The 19,349-nt window shown below is 36.0% G+C and overlaps 1 protein-coding gene across 6 annotated transcripts in view; it reads left to right on the forward strand.

The window, feature by feature from the left end:
* Positions 1–7,106: 7,106 nt before the first annotated feature.
* LOC100749896 (zeta-sarcoglycan) overlaps positions 7,107–19,349 on the forward strand; it is a 222,582-nt gene continuing 210,339 nt past the window's right edge. For 3 of the 6 annotated variants that reach the window (XM_033318465.1, XM_033318473.1, XM_033318477.1), the window contains exons 1-3: positions 7,107–7,244; positions 7,434–7,543; positions 12,606–12,772. Coding sequence is in view for 1 of the 6 variants with exons in the window: in XM_033318477.1 (XP_033174368.1) it covers positions 12,749–12,772 (24 nt within the window). In the remaining 5 variants the exon portion in view is untranslated. Of the gene's footprint in view, positions 7,245–7,433; positions 7,544–12,534; positions 12,773–19,349 lie in introns of those variants that run through there. The other 3 variants (XM_033318468.1, XM_033318471.1, XM_003484506.4) reach the window with 3 other exon arrangements.

Here is a 19,349-nt window from a genome sequence, read left to right on the forward strand (position 1 = left end):
GGTTCCCGCGGTGATTCGTGGTTCGTGCGCAGCCGGTTGTCCTCGACCACCCTCGGCTTTGCTCGACTCACACTCAGACATCTCGCGTTCTCACCGTTTCCGTCGAGGTGGCCACAGCTACCGACTCAGTTAGTCTATGCACATATACACCAGTGAAGGCCTAATTGTAAGTGCTCGCAAGTATACGTGAGCGCTGGGGTTACGAGAAGCTCCGACCGCAGCTCAGGCTGCGCACCAGGGAACCACCACCTCTGCCAGCTCTCCTGCTTCGTTCCATAACGTGATCCAGGTACAACTCCTCCCTCGTCGCGCCCTTGTCCACCGAACATCGTCCGTCTATCCAGCATGGACCAACGAGTCCACGTTCCGTAGAATTTCCACTGCGTACACCAACGGTATGGCCATCGCTACCCAATCCACTGCCGACACCAACCAGCATCGAGCAGAGACCTCAAAGAGCGAAGGGTCTACCAGAGCGGAGCAGTCGGTCGTAACCTTACGCCAGCGTCATGGGCGCAAATTAAATAGAGTGCGGCTTATGCCGCCGATTAGCCACCCTACCTAGTATGGGACTCCAGGCCTGCCGTTGCATTCAGGTTCTCGCTGGTACGCTTATCGAGGAAGCGTTTGCATTCTGAAAACGAGTTACACGTGTCATGTGTGGTTGCTGCAATGATCATCGTTATTCGATGTCGCGTTCACGTGTCGATATAAAATTAAGTAGAATAATAATATCGCAAAGGGAGGTTACAGGGGATTAAATATCGTGCAGCAACAAGTAATGAAAAAACATTGAGAAATAGTAATGCTCGAATAACAACAGAACGATAAGTGATATTACATTCGTGTTTCTTTCTAAAATTGTAAACTTTCTAACGAAGAAGAAATGCCATGCAATATCACGTAAAACATTCAACTAATTAGTGGCAATGTGGATGCGCTTGATACGATGATACACAAGCGCATTAAATCGAGATGAGAATGTGATATTACGGCGTAAATTATTTTCCAAGATTTCAGAATCGGCTTTTTAAATGTCAGAGGCAAGGATAAGCTCGATTATCGACAACAAGTGACCTCGCCTAGCGTCAAAGAGCGACGAGGATCGTTGTCCCACGCGCCGTTGGCGCAGCTATAGGCGTAAATTAAATAACGATCGTACGTGTGATCGGCTGCTTCGGTCACCAACCTGCGGTCTTGCGTTCTTTCACAATGTCATATGCATCGAAAGCGTTTGGTACCAGCCTTTTAAAAAAATCACAGAATCTATCGTGCGTAAGCGAAATGACGGGCGTAAGCGAAAACGAGAACGTGTTGTGCCTTGTTGGTTAAACGCTCAAAGTAACGAATAAAACGTTATAAGCGATTTAACGATTTCATGATTATAAACCGTATGTGCAACGAGCGATACTCGTAACAATATAAAAAGCAAATTTGATGAAGTGAATAACGCAATCAATAGAAAACAATTTCATGATGACTGCTGCCTTTAAACAATCAGTTACGATACAGTACGGAAAAGTACATTGTTTTTTTTTTCTCTTTATTAAAAATGTATAAAATCTGTAAAATCAATTGAAATTCATCATAGAATGGAAGCATACTATCAAATTGATAAGTCTAAAAAGCGGAGGAAAAATACTATTGTTCGTGGAAGCGAAATTTTTGTAGAAATAACAAAAATGTGTACCTTCCAAACGGGAAAATATCTCTTCCTGAAAATAATCTTTAATAGAAAACATCCTGGTAAAATCGGTGCGTGATGGTTGATGTGACTTGACACTGCAGTACGATTAAAGAGCCATGGCATACACGACAGATTAACCCCTCTTTGCGACGTTCCGCTTCCGTAAATCCTTTGGCGTTTGCGGTTTCTGAGCTACGTGATTAAGTTACCACTACTTGACTTTTGATGTTGCCCCACAAACTTTCGTCTTATCAGTCCATCACAATTGAGACTCGCCGGAGGGCGGAAATAAGTGAAAAATCAGAAAGCTTATTCTTATTTACGCGAACGTGCACCCAAGCAACAAGCACTCGACGTACAGAGGGTATGGATAATATGCATCTAAATAGATCATGGAAACTTTTAATCGAGTTATTTAAGCAAGCCCGAATGGGGTAGGCAAAGAAGCGACTATAAAAGACTTTTCATCTCTCGGTTCCCTCTCCTCTCTGATTCACGAGATATCTACCAGTTTTTAGAACACCTTTTCACAAGAAAGAAGAAACGAGCATCTCGCAAACAATTTCAGAAGCTATCGTTTGATTCGCAAAACAACAGCAGCCGCTATTATACGAATAGATTGGCAAGCGGTTTTTATTGGAAACTGATACGTCGAGCAGCTTTTTGTCGAAACGAAATCCATTGGTGCAGGCTTGAGGCACGGCCAGCCATGCAAATTGTTTGGAACTGTAAGCGCAACAAGAACACACATATCCAGGATCATTTGCGGCTAGCCCTCGTACCACGATCACCTTGTTTCCCCTATTATTTGTTGCGAGCGATCAGGAAGGAACGACGCGCGTAACCGCCAACGTCTCTCGACTCAGAGGAGGTACGGCAAGCCTTGAGGGCCAACGTTTAGCTATAAATTAATGTCAAAGAACGCTAGTGATTAATCGATCCATTTGGTGATATATCGTTTACGCTTTGCTCGCGATTCCTCCAGATTAAAACAGTGAAGAATGGATAAATAAGGCACGATCATATCCCTATGATCTATATCCTATATGAATGGAACGAGTGATAAATCACATATTTTTTGAGATTTTTACAATCAAATGTTTAATAGGTAATTGTTAGGTTTAATAAATAAAAAATTAATAATACCTTTGCGAATGATGAATGTTTGGAAAGACAGGACGCCTATTTTGAAGATTAGTGGTCTTGGAATTTTTCTTAACTGCTTTTGCCTCATTTGTAGGTTAATCTTTTTTGCAATGATCTCTGTGTTGAATAACATGCTAGAAAAAGATATAATTTAACACAATTTAATCATCGCTTGGTAATCGATACAGACCACTTAAAATATATTGTGTATATATACAGACATAGATATATCCCGATTAACGTTGTCAGAATTCCTTAAAAGACATATTAATTTTTGTTCCGACAATGATTCAGACATGGCAGTAATGTTCATAAAACAATGAAATCTATTTATGTATTTAATTCAAATATTTGAAAATCACGGTCGCTAAGATCGTAGTAAGGTCATTCATTGGTAGATAACATAGGAGGATATCAACGGTACATTAAGATCAATTGATCATTCGAAGATCATTAAAAATATATTTGTTACATGTGACATTAATCACGTCGACATATTAAATACATTGTATTATGAAACGAAGTACATTGTTTTGCAAATCCCACTGATCTTGGTATGTGAAAACCACATTGGACTTTATGAAATACGTTGGAAAATTCTATCTGAAGTCACGACTGTCCGATATTCCCAGTTTGAATCGAACCGATATACGCCGAGGATATATACCATCGACTCGTAACGAAAGCAATTTGCTGAATAGATATATATGTACATGCGTGTTTTGAATGGCGAAAGAGCCGAGTGTCTTGTATATTGTGAGATACACTTATGTCCGCCAACAGCAATCAAAGTGCTAATCGAGCTTCTGAATCAATTCAAAGGATTCAGTTTCGTAGCGGGCGGAAGTTAAAGCGAACTTCCACTCTCATCGAAAGGGTTATTCCAGGAACAAGTAATACATATGCGAAATTCTACAGGACGATTATATCAGAATTGCTGCGATGCAAAATAAAGAGCCAATGTTTTTGTCAATAGGCATCTTTTTATCAGACACCAGGACCAATTTACGCTACTGCTTAAAAATATCCCAATATGTTCACCTTTGACAAGATGTATTATACTTTAATTACAGAACTATGGACAAATCAAACTACAATGATTTCATTCTTCTTTAGTATCATTAGACTGAGGATATTTATATAAATTTATATTTTTATACATGTACTTGTCTTTTTACTAAATATTATAACGAGTACTATATTTTGCATATTTTATATACTTTTCGCATATAATGTGTATCACATGCATTTTTGCATCTTCAAATTTCCATAAATGCATATAAATTTGTAGTCTACTATAATCGCAGAATAATATTGGCAATCACCATAGCTACATATAATAGTATATTATAACCTGATTAAATTGGTTTTTAATAGCCAATATACAATAATAAAATTGGTCTCTGTAACTATCAAACCTTATAGAGCTACAATTTTGTTACTTGACAAATAATTTAGTTTCCTCCATTTTTCATTACAAGATATAATTAATTATGAAGAGTATTTTATATTGATAGAGAGGCTTCTTTTGTTAAGTGATTTTTAAATAGCAGATGTATGTAATAGTATACATAGGAAATAATAGAATGTACTATTACCATGGGTATTAAAAGATAGTTTAATGGGTAATTTAGTTTTATAGCCTAGTGATCCCATGAAAAGGTAATAAGTGTTATTTTTAATTACCAATTCATCATTAATTTGAAAACTGGTAAAGTTCACATATTGCTATTATAAATGAGTCAATGCATTGGGATATTTATGAACAGCAGCATTGATAATATATACAACATTTTTCAATTATTTTTACTCGCTAGTATCACACTGACAGAGTATAAATGTAGATAAATGTCTATAACTTTTTAAATCCTCAGCATTTCGCAAGTAGTGAAACGTTTTGCTTCAGTGCACGACACCGATGCATGTAACGCTGGAAAAGACGGAAATGGGAGAGAACGTAAATTCGAGGAAACGCTATTTCTTGAGAAAGCAGAGGGCTTTCGTGAAGTGAGGTTTCGTATAACTGAAAATATAAGAAGAATAGATGTCACTGTGCACTGGTTCTCGAATTTCCCAAAATTATTGACATTTACGTGGTTTTCCACTTTCGATATTTTTTAATATATCTTTTAGATCCTTATTTTATATTTACTTTACATCGTCATATTATGATTACACGAGATTAGAATTGACAGAACTAGAATTTTCTAGAGCGAAATCATTCATTACAAAATCTCAGATGTTATTTTATCGAATCCACCATGACAGTTACTTTTAAATTGTAACGGCAGATTTGTGTTTGTACAACCCCAAAAGTTTAGGTTAAGTCTTGTAATAACTATGTAATTGTTCAGAAGTAGCTAATATGCTGTGGTTTTTAAATTTTTAAGTAATGGCTATACATTATACATTAAAATCTCTACTCATTAATTCATATTAGTATACTGGACATGTCAATCTCTGAATAATATATACATACAATATAATACATACTATATACTTCCGGCGAAAATAAAGAAAGCTATGCTCTTCTTGAAGAGTTTCTTTCATCCATTCTGAAATGAATAATATGCAATCTGTACATATTTAACTGGATACCGACAGAATAGTAAAATAAGTTTAATAGTACACTCGCAATATGCGCAGTCTCTAACACTTGAATGCAACTGGATGAAAATACGAGCTTTAAAATAATTCGAGGCGCACTCTGTTGCGTGAATATCATACTATTTATTATCTAAGCAGTTTTAGAGTGTGATCTGCTACCTATAAGAAGGATATCTATAATCACGAAGATATTATCAGCAGTGACATACGTCTATGATACAATCATAGACGAGGTTCTGTACCTCGTCCATGACAATACATGCTTTATATTGTATAAGACTTCGTTGGTGATAAGACTTTATTCTGAAGTACCGATCGTGCAAAATGGCAGAGTTTGCCATCTATGATCTAGAACAGTGACAACTACATCAATGATAGCGTACCATTGATTATTGAATTCTGATAGTTGAGAATTTATTGCCATTGACAAAATTGATTATAGTTAATGTTGTCTATGATTCTATCAATAAGCATACATTTCATATCCTTGATCATTTCTTTCTTATCTTCTTTCTTTCCTTTTCCTTTTATTTTCTTTCATATTTTAATACTTCCCTAAAAAGTTGTTCGTCCATATGTGTATACAAGCCTTTTATTAAGCAAAAACCAAAACGTCAAAAATTCCTTATACCTATTTGATCTGAAAATGCCATAATTCGTTAATTAAGGTAACATTTGCAGTGTGCAATATTTTAATTTCTCCCGCCGGTTTTAATTGAAAAGAAACTGCATCGCCTCAACCAATCAGGAATCAGTAAGACGAGCATTTGGCGGGATGAAGCAAATGTCGGAAAGCATGGCGTTTGCATGTATCAACACGTTTGAAGTGCGTAATCTTCATTGTGTAAATAGTAATTCTTCACGTTTTATAAAACATTACCAGGTTTGTTTAAGTAATACACATTTTTTTAATAGTTTGTCAAACAGTGTTATGTCGAAATTAAATAGTTCTCCAAACTTGTTTCGTCCGTTGATCTCCTACTTGATTGTCAGAACCACCAATAGCTTGCATTATATACCTTGACAGAGACTAGAGACAAAATTTGAGTTTATATATTGCTTTATTTTATTAACATAATTGGTGATTTCTTCTATAGAGATTATTGATTGATTATCAAGATCACTTTATTTATGTTGATCTCGCTTTCCTTCCATGATTTTTTCGCTTTTCTCTTTCCACTTTTCTCTCATCTCTTTACTCATTTCGACTGCTTTGTCGTTTCTTTTTCTCTTCGCCTTTCTTGACATTTCTCCTTCCTGCTTCTTCCCTATTATTATAATATATATAATCACAATCTTCCTGTTTCCATCTATTAATCAGTCTTATTTAATCAAATTAAATTATGGCACGTATATTACATTTCTACAAGAACCGATGTATTCACGTTTCAAATACGTAAACAGTGTTCATTCAAATTATATTAGCTCAGTCCTGTTTACTTTCTACATTTACGTTCACACATCAGTCTAAAATATTATTTTTTTGTTTGAAACATGATACGCTTACTAATGAAAACATATCCTTTCCTGGAATTTGACGACTCTTGACGCAGGCTTGATTTATCGATAAATACCTCCTCCTCCTCCTCTCCCCCCCCCTTCCCCGCCAAACACTCCGCGCCGACCGAAATTCGCTTGGTAAACCGCGGCGCGGGGAGTTATTCCAATGTCGACAGTCGGAGCGATTAGACGTACATATTTCGTGTCACTCCGTGATAGGTATTCACCTTACTATTACGTAGGATTTTCGTAGTGATTCTTTGACCGCCCAAACCCAGGTTATTGTTAATTTCGTTCAACTAACGTACGTTTTTACTGAATAATTTATTACAATCTATTAATTGATTATATTTTTTCTTTGATTGTCACATTTGTTAGTAGCTCGTATTATAAGCTTCCAAGACGTAATCTGATCTTGATCATTGTTCCTTATTTATATAATTTGTTCTTCTCATATATATATATTTTAGTGTTTCGGTCTTTTTTTGTACAGATTATTGTTTGTTTACGAGGAAAACTTTGAATTATTAGAGGGATGCCACGATATCCAAAAGGACGCCATGACGATTGACAATGAATTTGAAACCATTTAATGGAAGTTTGGTAACATTTAATTTATTCTAATAAAAACAAACGTATTTGTACGTTTGTTTTCTTCTTTTCTGCATAATTGGTAATATTTATTTAATATTCTACCGGGATGCATTTTCAATAAGTAATACGTAATATTAACATAACGAATACGTAATGTATCAAAATTTTAAATAATTTCACGATTTATTAAAAATACTAAGATGAAATTAGACAGAATCAGAGAAATCACGTCTTTTCATTTCGAATATGTTAAATTACTTGTGTATTTCAAACAAGTTTGTACACGTTCTGCGCATCGCGTTTTTTTCATATTGCGCAGCTTTGTTTAACGTATAGAAAGGCCAGTATGTATATCTAAAACTGTAATGGCGGACATTCAGTTCAGCAAGCAATTTTTACAAATGACGCATATTGTACAATAGTCATAGTAGATATTTGACAGTAATAGGAAATACTGCATAATGTATAATAATATTTAAAAAAAATATATATATCTTATATTCTTAATAATTAGTTCCTAGTTTTAAAAAAACAGTATTTTCATAAACAAACAGTCGATATAAAAAGAACAAAAATATGAAAAGCAGTATTTTTTTCTTTCCTTACGCCTTATCCTCTAATAAAATTTGTCTTTCAGAGAATTATTGTGATCGCGCGCAATGCGATCGATAGAGTCAGTGTTTGCTGCGTAGTAATACTTTTTGTATTTTATAGAGCATAATAGCTTTTTATAATTATAAATTCAATTACAATAGTTGTACGCGAAATTAGAGTCAGTGTGTTCGCCGATTGTTACTTAAACGGACGCGTTAATAGCCTTTTTTTTGTTTCTTTTTTTATGTCTTTTTTTCTAAACATTCGCTTTTGGTAGTAAAGTCGCAGGTTTCGCAAGAGGATACGGCCTGTCCTGGAACTCAAGAATGTAAGTATATCTCTACATTGTTTTCTAATTTATTTCTGTTGAAATAAAATTGTAAATATATCAATCTCAATATATATGTCTCAAATATATATATTTTAAATTTTTCTTTTAAAATTCCAATTCTTATAGTAATTAGAGTTTGCTAATATTATAATTTTCTTTATTATTGAAGTTCCAAGTTTTTATAGAGTCCCCTCTTATTCAGGCATTTTATTATCTCAAATTTTTTGAGCAATCATGCTGTATTTTTGGAAACAAATTATAATAATCCATATTTTGTTAAAGGCTTTTCATTCCTTCCTATTCTCTGGAGAATACATAGTAATATTCAGTTCTCTGGTGCTTCAAAAGCCAAGAATGTAAGTAATTTTGTATTTTCATTTAATTCTGTTCTTTGTATTTTACATTAATTATTAATTAAAAAATAGAATCTGATTAAATATTTGACAAGTTTTAAACTTTTTAGTCTTAAATTGAATATTGTCTATAAAATTCTATGTTTGATAGAGATTAATCTTACATTAGTTTAAATTTTCCAAATAATTAAGAGCAAATTATAATATCCTATGTTTTGTTACAGCTTTCTTCCCTGGGATTACGTGGCTTCTCCTTGATGACAGTCTTCACGATGACCTTCCCTGGGCTGCCACAGCATCGATGACTACGTTCTTCACATCTTATCTTGAGTCGCATGCATTTTTGTTCCTCCGGTCACTCAATCATGTTGTAGGATGAAAGGTCCGAATCAACACGGGTGACTGGTTGTATTATGTAGAATTTTTTGCGAGTACAGTGACCGCGGGTATTTGTTATATCCGTGAGTAGTAACATTTCCTTTTTCTATGTATTATTTATTAGTTCAGGATAGGTCTTCTTGCACATCGCGTATTTTTTTATATTAATGATACTGGCAAGTTTTATATTAATAATATCAATAGTGGTACTAACTGACACAAACGATGTTATATTAACAATGAATTTGAATATTTGTGATTGAAAATACGTTCATTGTAATAATAACTTTTAAAGTGCAATTGTAATGACTTAACTAAATATTTCGTAATAACGAAGACGGATACCCTCCGACTTCCTTGCTTTAAAAATTGCGATTATTGTATATCAAACGATAATAAGTCAGTTTTTACTTCACCTTCTATTTCTTGATGGCATTATTTCAAAGGATTTTTAATTGTTTGTCCATCACTTTTGAATTTGGATATTAATTTAAAATATACATATAGAGATATTAAAATTCAATTCTGTCGTATAAAATTGTATTGAATTTTATGTGCAAGAAGAAATTTCGCGACAGGCAAATTTTGGAATCAAAGCAACAAGTTTTGAATATTGCTTTATACTTTTATAAATGTGCTTTGACGAAGGGATTGCCTGAGGTTGTTTGCATTAATATTTAATTTTGAGTCAATTATTAAATAAATTTCTTATTCAGTGTCAGTTTGTCTCTTTTGTACTAGAATTTCGATAATTCATGATGTCAATTATTTGAATAAATCAATATATTGCATTGAGTCTATTTATGCTGTTTGCTGTAAATAAATTCAATATTGATATTTTGATAATTTATTAAATTAATAAAGTAGAGTCTAAAGTGTTAGTAATTGAGATAAAATCCGAAAATGCAAAATGAAGAAAAATTAGCCCGTTACAGACAAAATGGATACACTAATACATTTTTTAGTTAGGATTTTCAGATTTAACCCTTTCCGTGTTCATTGTCAGGACCTCACGCACGTGCCCAGGTGCTACTTGGGTGGGAGAAAGGCAATGAGCACGATGACCATTGATTTTATAACAATTTGTGAGCGACTGACGATGCGTTAGCGTATCGTGCACGACGTACTTTCCACATGGTATGTGTGGTTAGGCTGTGGAATTGCGTCGTTTTAGTATATAGTAGTATTCTATTTGCTGTAAATGTAAGTAATAAAGAATAAAGTCACACATATATCGTTCCAATCACAACCTATAAAAACAAGGATTTGTTATTAAATACAGCGAATCACAGATATTAGTATTATTAATTTTCTTGTTAAATTATAATAGAAATTTCGTATCATCTATAATTTCTTTGAAAATTAATCATAGTCTTTGTATTATGAATATCTGTAATTAAAATAGAGATTTATTTTTATTGTGTTGTACGCAATGATCGCTAGCCTTCGTCAGTCGATTTCAGGAAAATGGTACGTAATATTAGAGTGTGCATGTTGTATGCCAAACTCGGGTGTCGGAGGCGTCCCGGGACGTTCTCTCTAGTGTAGGTCCTTGCGCCCGAGTGTCATGTGTGAGAATCGTGGAGTGAGTGTGTTGGTGTGCCTCTTTTGCTATTTTTAAATATAGGGCTGGATAGGATAGGTAATATACCTTCTGGTGTGCCTGTTCATTAATTATAAGTAGGTAGGGCCGGGCAGGTTGGCACAGTCTTTGGTCGGGTAGGCGCGTTTTCGCGTGTCCAACCTGTTTCAGGAAATTTCATTTGAAAAATCGACGGCAAAGCTGACACGAACGAAACATGCCATTCGCCTTCGGCTTCGCCCATCGATTTTTCGAATTTCGCGGTCGTGGTCGCGAGTTGGCTTCGAAACGAACGTTAATATTGCTCGAGCATGCACATGCGAACGGACAGCGATCGCTATATGATCGTTGTTTATCCATGTGCACTTGGATCAGCTTCCGCGACTTATGTTTTTATTTGTAAATTATTTTTTGGTTTTCGATTTAGAAAGTCTCGAGCCTAGATATAAGTTTCAGCGGGCATTGCGCCCGAAGAAAGAAGAGGCCGAATGAGCCGAAGAGGCCCGGCAAATTGCCATAGAAGAGGGCAACTACTAATGGCTTTCCATCCTCTGGATCATCCAGAGCATGGAAAGACATTCTCGTTATTACTTTGTCACTGTACTCGCTTGTAGTATTTGTAGTAGTATTAGATGTGATTGTTAGCCGACGTACATGTCGGCTCATCGTCATATTGGGCTAATCGCGGTTTTTGAATTAGCGTTGCGAGAGATTAATTACGGTTTGAGTATTAATATTAAAGTTGCAAAAATATTTCGCGGCTTTTTATTAGAGTCATGGGAGCTTATGGATTGAATAGAGTTGCGAAAAAATGATAATCATACTTCCCTTAGTGTTGCGAATTATGAACCGCGATTGTCTTTAACAAGTTTGATCATAGATCGATAGTTTGATCTTAGAAAGTAAAATACATATTAAAACTTATCTTATTTTTTATCATTTAAAGTTTAATTTAGAAATGTTAACTTTTCATTAATTTTATAAATAATACTTTCTATTAAATTTGTTTTAAGAATCAGTGTTGCGATCTTCTATCGCGATTGTTTTAATTAGTTTCTAGTTAGAGTTGCGCTGAAGAATGATCGCGTTTTTTCAAGTAGTGTTGCGCCTATGTTATGCCCAATCTTGTTCCACTAAACTTGTGGAAACACTTTCCTGCTCCTGGATCATCTGATTCAGTTACAGTAGCAGCCTGTTATATGACTGTACTGGACGTCTCGTTATTAGTGTTGCGAATGTTTAAATATGAGTGCAAAGATTATTTATAACTAAAATATTTTACTTTTGCTTTTGAGAGTTTCCTACTTTTTCTTTTTTTTCTTTTTTTATTTTAAATAGCAAACTAATTATTATTGCAAATATTACATGAAGCACTCTTCGCGACTTATACTGTGGATTTTCTATATTGTGTATATTTGAATTTAGTATATTAGCGTTGCGAGAAGGAAAATATATTCCACTCATGGTTTATGGTTCGGGATTATATCGAGTGGATAATGATTCTATTTTGATGGCCTTTCTGGCCACTGATTTGTTCTCTTTTTAGTATCTACCTTCCCCTCCCCCCAAATTATGAGAGTGTTTGTTAATGAAAATACTGTTAAATATGTTTGTTTGTTACTGTAATAACGAATATATCTTAATTATTGCTATTTTTTAATAGCGCAATATTTTGCATACACTTAATTTATTGAGAGACATAAATAAGAATTCAGCTTCTTCTTTTTAAAGCTAATGACAGTGAATGTGCGTTATTATAGTCTTATTTTTAAAATAAATGCCCCTAATGTCTTCTTATCGAATGTTTTTTTAAGTACTGATGCAATAAATAAGTATGTTCCAGATTTACTAACTTGTAGGAAGTATCTATTATATATGTGGAATTGTAATAATGTCCCAAATACGTGCGAAGAAGTGGCTCAAAAGTGGAATGGATTACAGAAAACGATTAGAAGAGAAGAGACAAATATGGAGGAATGATGTTTAAGCCTCTACTATTGGTAATTAATTATAAATATCGCATAGAATTGTACTAATTTTTTTATAGTTCGAGTTTATTTTAAGATCCATCACGAGATCAATGGAAAAGGCATTATATTCTATGTAATGTTATATACAATTTTCAAATTCTTGTATAGATAGGACTTGCAGAAAAATCTTCAGATTTATGATTTTGTAGAGTTTATAAAGAAATCTTTAGGTTCCCAATAGGTAGGATTTTTAAAAACTCTTTGAGATTCCTTATAGGCAGGATTTGAAGTCTTTAGAGATTCGTAGTAGATAAGATCTATAAAGGCATCTCTATATTTCTGGTAGGTAGAATCTATGCAAAATCTTTTTATTTCCCTCAAATTGGTTTAACTTCCAGTTTGTTTCTGAAATCTCTAAAGGACCAGGGTGGTGTTTGAGTAGATTAAATAAGGGAATGTAGATGAATAGTATTATTCTTTATAAGATTATTATATGATATACTATATACTATACCATGTTTAAAAATTTAGAAAGTCTTTAGTACACTGCGGATTTATAAGAAATTTTAAAGTTTAAATTACATAAAATACACATAATTCGAAAAAATATATAAAATATATGTTGTATAAAGCAATGTATAGCTTTCTATAATATTAGGTAAACCATTTTTTTACCGAGGTTTATTTTTTTAATTATATTCTCAAAAATATGAATTTGCATAAAAATCCGCTTTGTATTCTTCACAATTTCGTAGTAAAATTTAATTTCAATTCCAACCTACGTAATTGATGTTGCAAGTTTCTTCTATGAATTATTAAAAAATTCATGAGATACCTCTTCTATGTTTTGTACGTTTATAAAAGGGAGATCTTTTCGTAGTTACTGGCTTTATCGTTTTCGGCACTTTAGTTGAATTATTATTATATATTATTGTAGCAAATCATAGAGGACATATAACAGAGTTTATGACCCCATGTCGGTAGCCCTATAGAATGTCTTTGGTCAAAAACGATGATCAGGTCAATCGCGATAAAGACCAATGGTCGGTATAGCAGGAAAGCGCGCGCGGCATGCGGTAAAGCTCCTCGGTACTTGGCACTTCCGAATCTAAGTGAAATTAAATGTTATAAACTGAATTTTATTAACTAATATAGTAACTTATTATGTATTTTTTATTATTTCACCAATGATTTCTTAGAATTGATTATTTTAAAGGTGCTTAGAAGTGCACTGTTATCAATTTCATTCTTTAAATTTTATTTCATTTTATTTGATATGTTTTTATAATGTGTGTCAATACGATAAATGTTTAAATTAAATTTTCATTTTTATAGTTTTAATTAATTTGTAATTCCATATATTTTGATCAACTATCTTACTGAATACGTGTGATTTATTGAACAAGTAACATTAACTATGGTTGTTTATCGTAAATAATGTCATTCCTATTTATTATTATTTATTTATTCTTTATTGAATTTGGAGTGTTCGAGACTTGTCTCATTTCACTACATATGTTATTCCTATCTGGTGTAGCATTTTGTTAAGTTTCGATGGTTGACTGTGGAGGGTCGCCACTATTGCATCTTTCGAGGCTCGTGTATCGGTAATAAAACGATTCATGGCGCGTAAATTCTGCACGTGAGTCGTTCATTTCTACGTAACAAGTTCTTGGTGTATTTCGCGGTACTGTAAAGATTGTTCTTTATTATCCCATTAGTGTTTTACGCGCACGCAATGTTCGTTTCACGTAGAACACATAGTAATATCGCATAGGGTGTACGACACTCGATTCCCTCGGTTTTTGAAGTTGGCATGGCTTGTCGTCAGTACGTTGCCAGGCAAATTCGATTTCCTTTCGTCGTAAACATACGACGAAAATGTGGCATGGTGAATACGTTGTATGCTATTACGATTTATTAAGGACTCTCGAATGCCTGAAGTTTCTCGAAAACTGTAATTTATTTTATACAGTTTACGAGTCGCTCACGCATTGTTTTCCATCTCGCGCAAATGGAAACGTCAGAGTTGCGGTCATAGTAGTTTCAATGTCTCTGGAATACCGACATTTTCGTTCGTACCTATCATAGGACAAGGAATGTCATGATGAGAATGGTAAGTGTTCCTCAGCGATATCTGACGTTTCTATGCAGTTACGGGTGTCGGGATACATACTTTGTAGTGTTACATTTGTAACATGATAGTGTAATGTTCCATGGGTAATACGAAATGATCTTCTAGAAATAAACTAATAGCATTTCTAACGTTCTTTATAATTATTCGCAATTAAGTCTGACTTATGGTTTCTTTATTAGCCTCATTTTTTCTTCCCATTCATCCTCTGCATTTCTGTGATCTTTAATTGGTATCAACGACTTTCGCGCATTAACCTTTGCACGTGAGATCAGTTAGATCTAGATAGATCCTTGTATTCAGAATTTCAATTAAAAATTATAATATTAATGGATATTTTATAGCGTAATTCCTACGATACCATTCAGTGTTCTATAAACTTCTACATTCGTATACGATGAAACAAATATGCTTGTATTTTCTACCATTATGTAGCTTCGAAGCGAATTTAGTCGGTTTGAAAATTTATCAACGACATAGTATCAATTTTTCTCCTACTATCGGTGTAATCTTTAGTTTCTGTTATATACCTTCAAGAAAGATTCATTTTAAAAAAAAAGCAGAAGTTTCAGCATAGCCCTCGGGACTGTTGGACCAAACATATCTCAGCATGAGCTGGACGCAAATTGGCCCGCGATCGGTATTCTAACCCAGACTCATCTATCGGTCAATCAATCTTCCCCATTCACTCGTTTATTCGCGCGGTTCGGCAATTCTCGAACGTGTCGCTGACCAAGATCGATATTTCCAAATTTTCGTATCCGGGTATATCCCCAGGTCTTTGATCCAGAATAGCGCGTATACTGCGGGACTACATTCGGGATACGTGCTGGAACGAGTAATTCGTGGTTCGGCAGAGTTTGACAGTTTGCTAAAAAGCTCTCTGTACCCGCAGGAGGTGGTTGGCAGTCAGAAGGATGCGTTATGCCGATGTATCGGCGTGCACGTTCTCATCTATGTGTCTCCTGTGCGGGATCCGATACGAGGGTACGAATCTCCGCGTTTTAATGCTGGGTTCACACCGGGAAACTTCTGACCGTAAAGAGACGATTAGCGTATTCGAAATTAAATGTTTGTCGTTCATTTTACACGGTCTCGCGATTCTATCCGGTTCTAATGCAATTAGTAGCACCATTTCGTTTCGTAATTTGTTCCTTTGCATTTGTGTACGATATCGATTGCTATTATAACTTGATCATCAAGTGACACTTTTAGAAGTTGAGGTGAAAAAGAGGGTGACAAAGGGATTTGTGAGATATCTCCAATAGTCAATTGACCGATCGTAATGTGATTTCCGCGGTTTCGGATAATGGCCTTAATGAAAGAACATAAGCTGGAAGTAGTACGTAGACCGATATAATGATACGGATCAAAGTATTAAGCTTCTTTTCGCTTATCTATTTGGCTATGCGTGTCGAAAACTTCAGTTTTGTTACGACTGAAATATCGAAAAGTGGCAAGTTATGAATGTTGAGCGCGTTGGAAAGGCGCGAGATGTTATAATTAATAACATGGCGAGGTCCATATTTAATTAACAGCATCGTATCCGGTGTGGGATAATTAAACCATAATTAAATCAATATACCCGTACTCTATCAATATTGGCGAGCTTTTACTAATTATCAGGTAACACTTGCAGCAATATAGGTGGCAATCGATGTGCTAGGCCGATTACTTGTACGAGCGTAATGTTGAACGTTTTTCCGATGAATGGAGTTTAATCTAATGCGAGAATCTGCATGCGGAAATTTATCCTTAGGAGAGACACCATTCCTATATTCGATGCTACGTGAGAATGTGGCTTAAGCTCGTACTCAGCCGTATGTAGGCGCATAAACGAGCGTATTAGCGCTCGTCCCCGGTCTCGTCCGTGAATACTCGCACACGGACCAAACACACAAGCCCAGAGATCCTACGAATATTTGAGTAGCGAATGTCTAAGCAGCATCGGGTATCAACTGGCTGTGTGCGCGTTGTTCCGACAGCGAGTGGTGACGTGGGCGAAGTTAGTTTCGTGAAGCCGATGAGTAAGGGGAGGAGATACCCCGTGTTCCTCTGTAAAATGACATTCGTTTCGCGCTAAGCCTCCGTCGTTATATAAGCGAATTGTGAGAAGATTGGGAGGGTTAGTTAGCTGGAACTTTGTGATCGCAATTCTTTTCTCAAGTTAACTTCCTCGGTAGCGTTCGATTCGGCAAATAAAGACGAACGATAAACACATGGCCGGAGAAGCAGCTATCTTTTAATTACCTTGGCTTGCTGTAAACAACAGTAGGAACATCTTTTTAATTATGGTTTATTATGACGGAAGGGTCGGTGCGGTTATCGAAGAAAAACCAACGTGGAGAAAAAAATTTGTTGTGGTTAAAAGCATGGTTGAAGTAGTTAGCTTCGAATAAAACAACGGGAAAGTAGAGGCAACCAGGGTTTTCGTACGCGATATTACCGCACGCTTCGAGTTTACGTACTGAGCTGAAACAAGGTGAGAGCTTTCGGGGCTCTCGGTGAGCTTTAATTTAACTGCTGCATACGTCAGACATATTAAAGATACTAACTCTCGGACTCTTATGTAGCCTCGGCGGTGTTAACCGGTCCGTAGTTCCTGGAAACTGGCTCTTCCGAGGCCTTTATGAAATTTTACATCGGGCTAGCATTACTTGAACACCCCCTTATCTGATACCCTTAGAATTTTAAAAGAAAGGTCACCATCGAATAACTCTATCAATATATTAAACGGGAGACTTCGCAAAGGGTTACTACCACTTTCATTCAAGGTGCTAGTTCGAAGAGATCCACGGAGGGATTCGGTAAATTTACGAAGTCTACTTTCTTAGGTGGAATTTGATCGAGAAGACGTAATCAATTCCCGGAAGAAAAAATTACGTTAAACGCAGCGTGCTAATGGTAATTCGTCGCGAAGTCGGTAATTAGAAGTTTCCCGCGGTAATGTTAAAGCGATTGGAGCGGGCGGTTACAGGCATGCATAGTCTGGTAGAATAAATTCAGGAACAGTCGGTCCCCTTGGTTTCGAAACGAGATTAGAATGGTAACTTTGTTCGCCAATCAGCTGGCTCAAGAATTTCAACTCCACCGAAGTGGATTTCTCCAGAATTAAGGTTACTCTTGTTATACGCTCCGTTTGTCTCGATCGAAATAATACCGCCCGCGCGCCCAAGAAACCTGAATAGAAGACGTATAGCACGCCGCAAGTTCGATTTATTTGGCCCCGTTTACACAACCCTTTCGCGTTATTCCTCGGAACCTCGCCTCGTCAAATCGTTCCATCGAATTACAACGTCGAATTACTCGGTTCGTTCTTCCGGCATGTCGGCGCTCTTATCTTTTCCTTGTTGTCTCGGCATCGCCACTAATCGACTCATAGTATCGGCGCGTCGCGTCTTTATTAAGGGATTCCGTGCAGAAATTACTTTTATCGTAGCGACGTTCGGAGAAAAGCTAGGTAAGATCATACAACTGAAAGTTGGTGCGAGTCATAAACGGCAGAGAGAGTGTGTCGCTCGATTATGGAAAATCCTCTGGTGTCTCGTTCTTCGCCTGTGATATCGGCGTCTTTCCCCCTGTCCTCGTACACATTCGAGACATTGCGAGCAGACCGGATGTCTTACGTGGATCCACGGGTTGGCATACTCGCAAGTGGAGCAGGCATGGCCGCGAGAAGGTGTAGAGGGATGGTAGAAGAGAAGGAGAAGGTGGAGGAAGGGTTTACACCGGAGGACGAGGAGAAACGGGGTGGCGGAATCAGAGGAGAATGGACCACCCCCTGTTATCAGCTTGGAGCCAGCCGCCTTCCCAAGCCGACAAATTACTACATCCCCACCATCGCTATTCTGGTACCAAATCAAGCTCCATACCGGACACCCGTGTCTCTCCGTGTCCTTTGCTCTCAACTGAAAGATTCACTGCCCTGATGCTTCACTCGATGGAGCCTCGTATCACGCTTTACAACCTGAAAGAGACATCAAACAATCGCCATCTTATTCTATCTAAACTTCTTTCTCCCTCGAAACAATTGATGATGTCGGAAGACAGCCCTATCGATAAGAATCTATTTCTTCTCTGCTAATGTTGCTACGAGTTTCGTTTGGTTTATGTAATTATCTTCTTTGATATCTTTGTATTGCCTATAGAAAAAGCGAATGGAAGGTGTCTGTGTTTAATTTATTGTTAATCTTCTTTTTAAGTATCAAAGAATTAAAAATTATCTGTTTTTAGGTTTTAGATTTTTTAGCTTAGATTTTTAGGAACATCTTTAAACGCTTCGTCAGGAAACAATGATGTGTGAAACATTCTTTTGAGAGGTAGACGTCTCAACAATGTTTTTCTTTGCTCGCTAAACGTTCGTTTCCATAATGAGACGAAAAAAATTAGATTGCCCAGGGACGATAGAGCAATTGTAATACCTTTTCTTGTCTTCCTTTTCGTTTTTGCGGATTACTACCGGTTACGGACACG

This window comes from Bombus impatiens, unplaced genomic scaffold, assembly GCF_000188095.3.
Source record: "Bombus impatiens unplaced genomic scaffold, BIMP_2.2 scf_0017, whole genome shotgun sequence".
NCBI classification, from domain to species: Eukaryota; Metazoa; Arthropoda; class Insecta; order Hymenoptera; family Apidae; genus Bombus; species Bombus impatiens.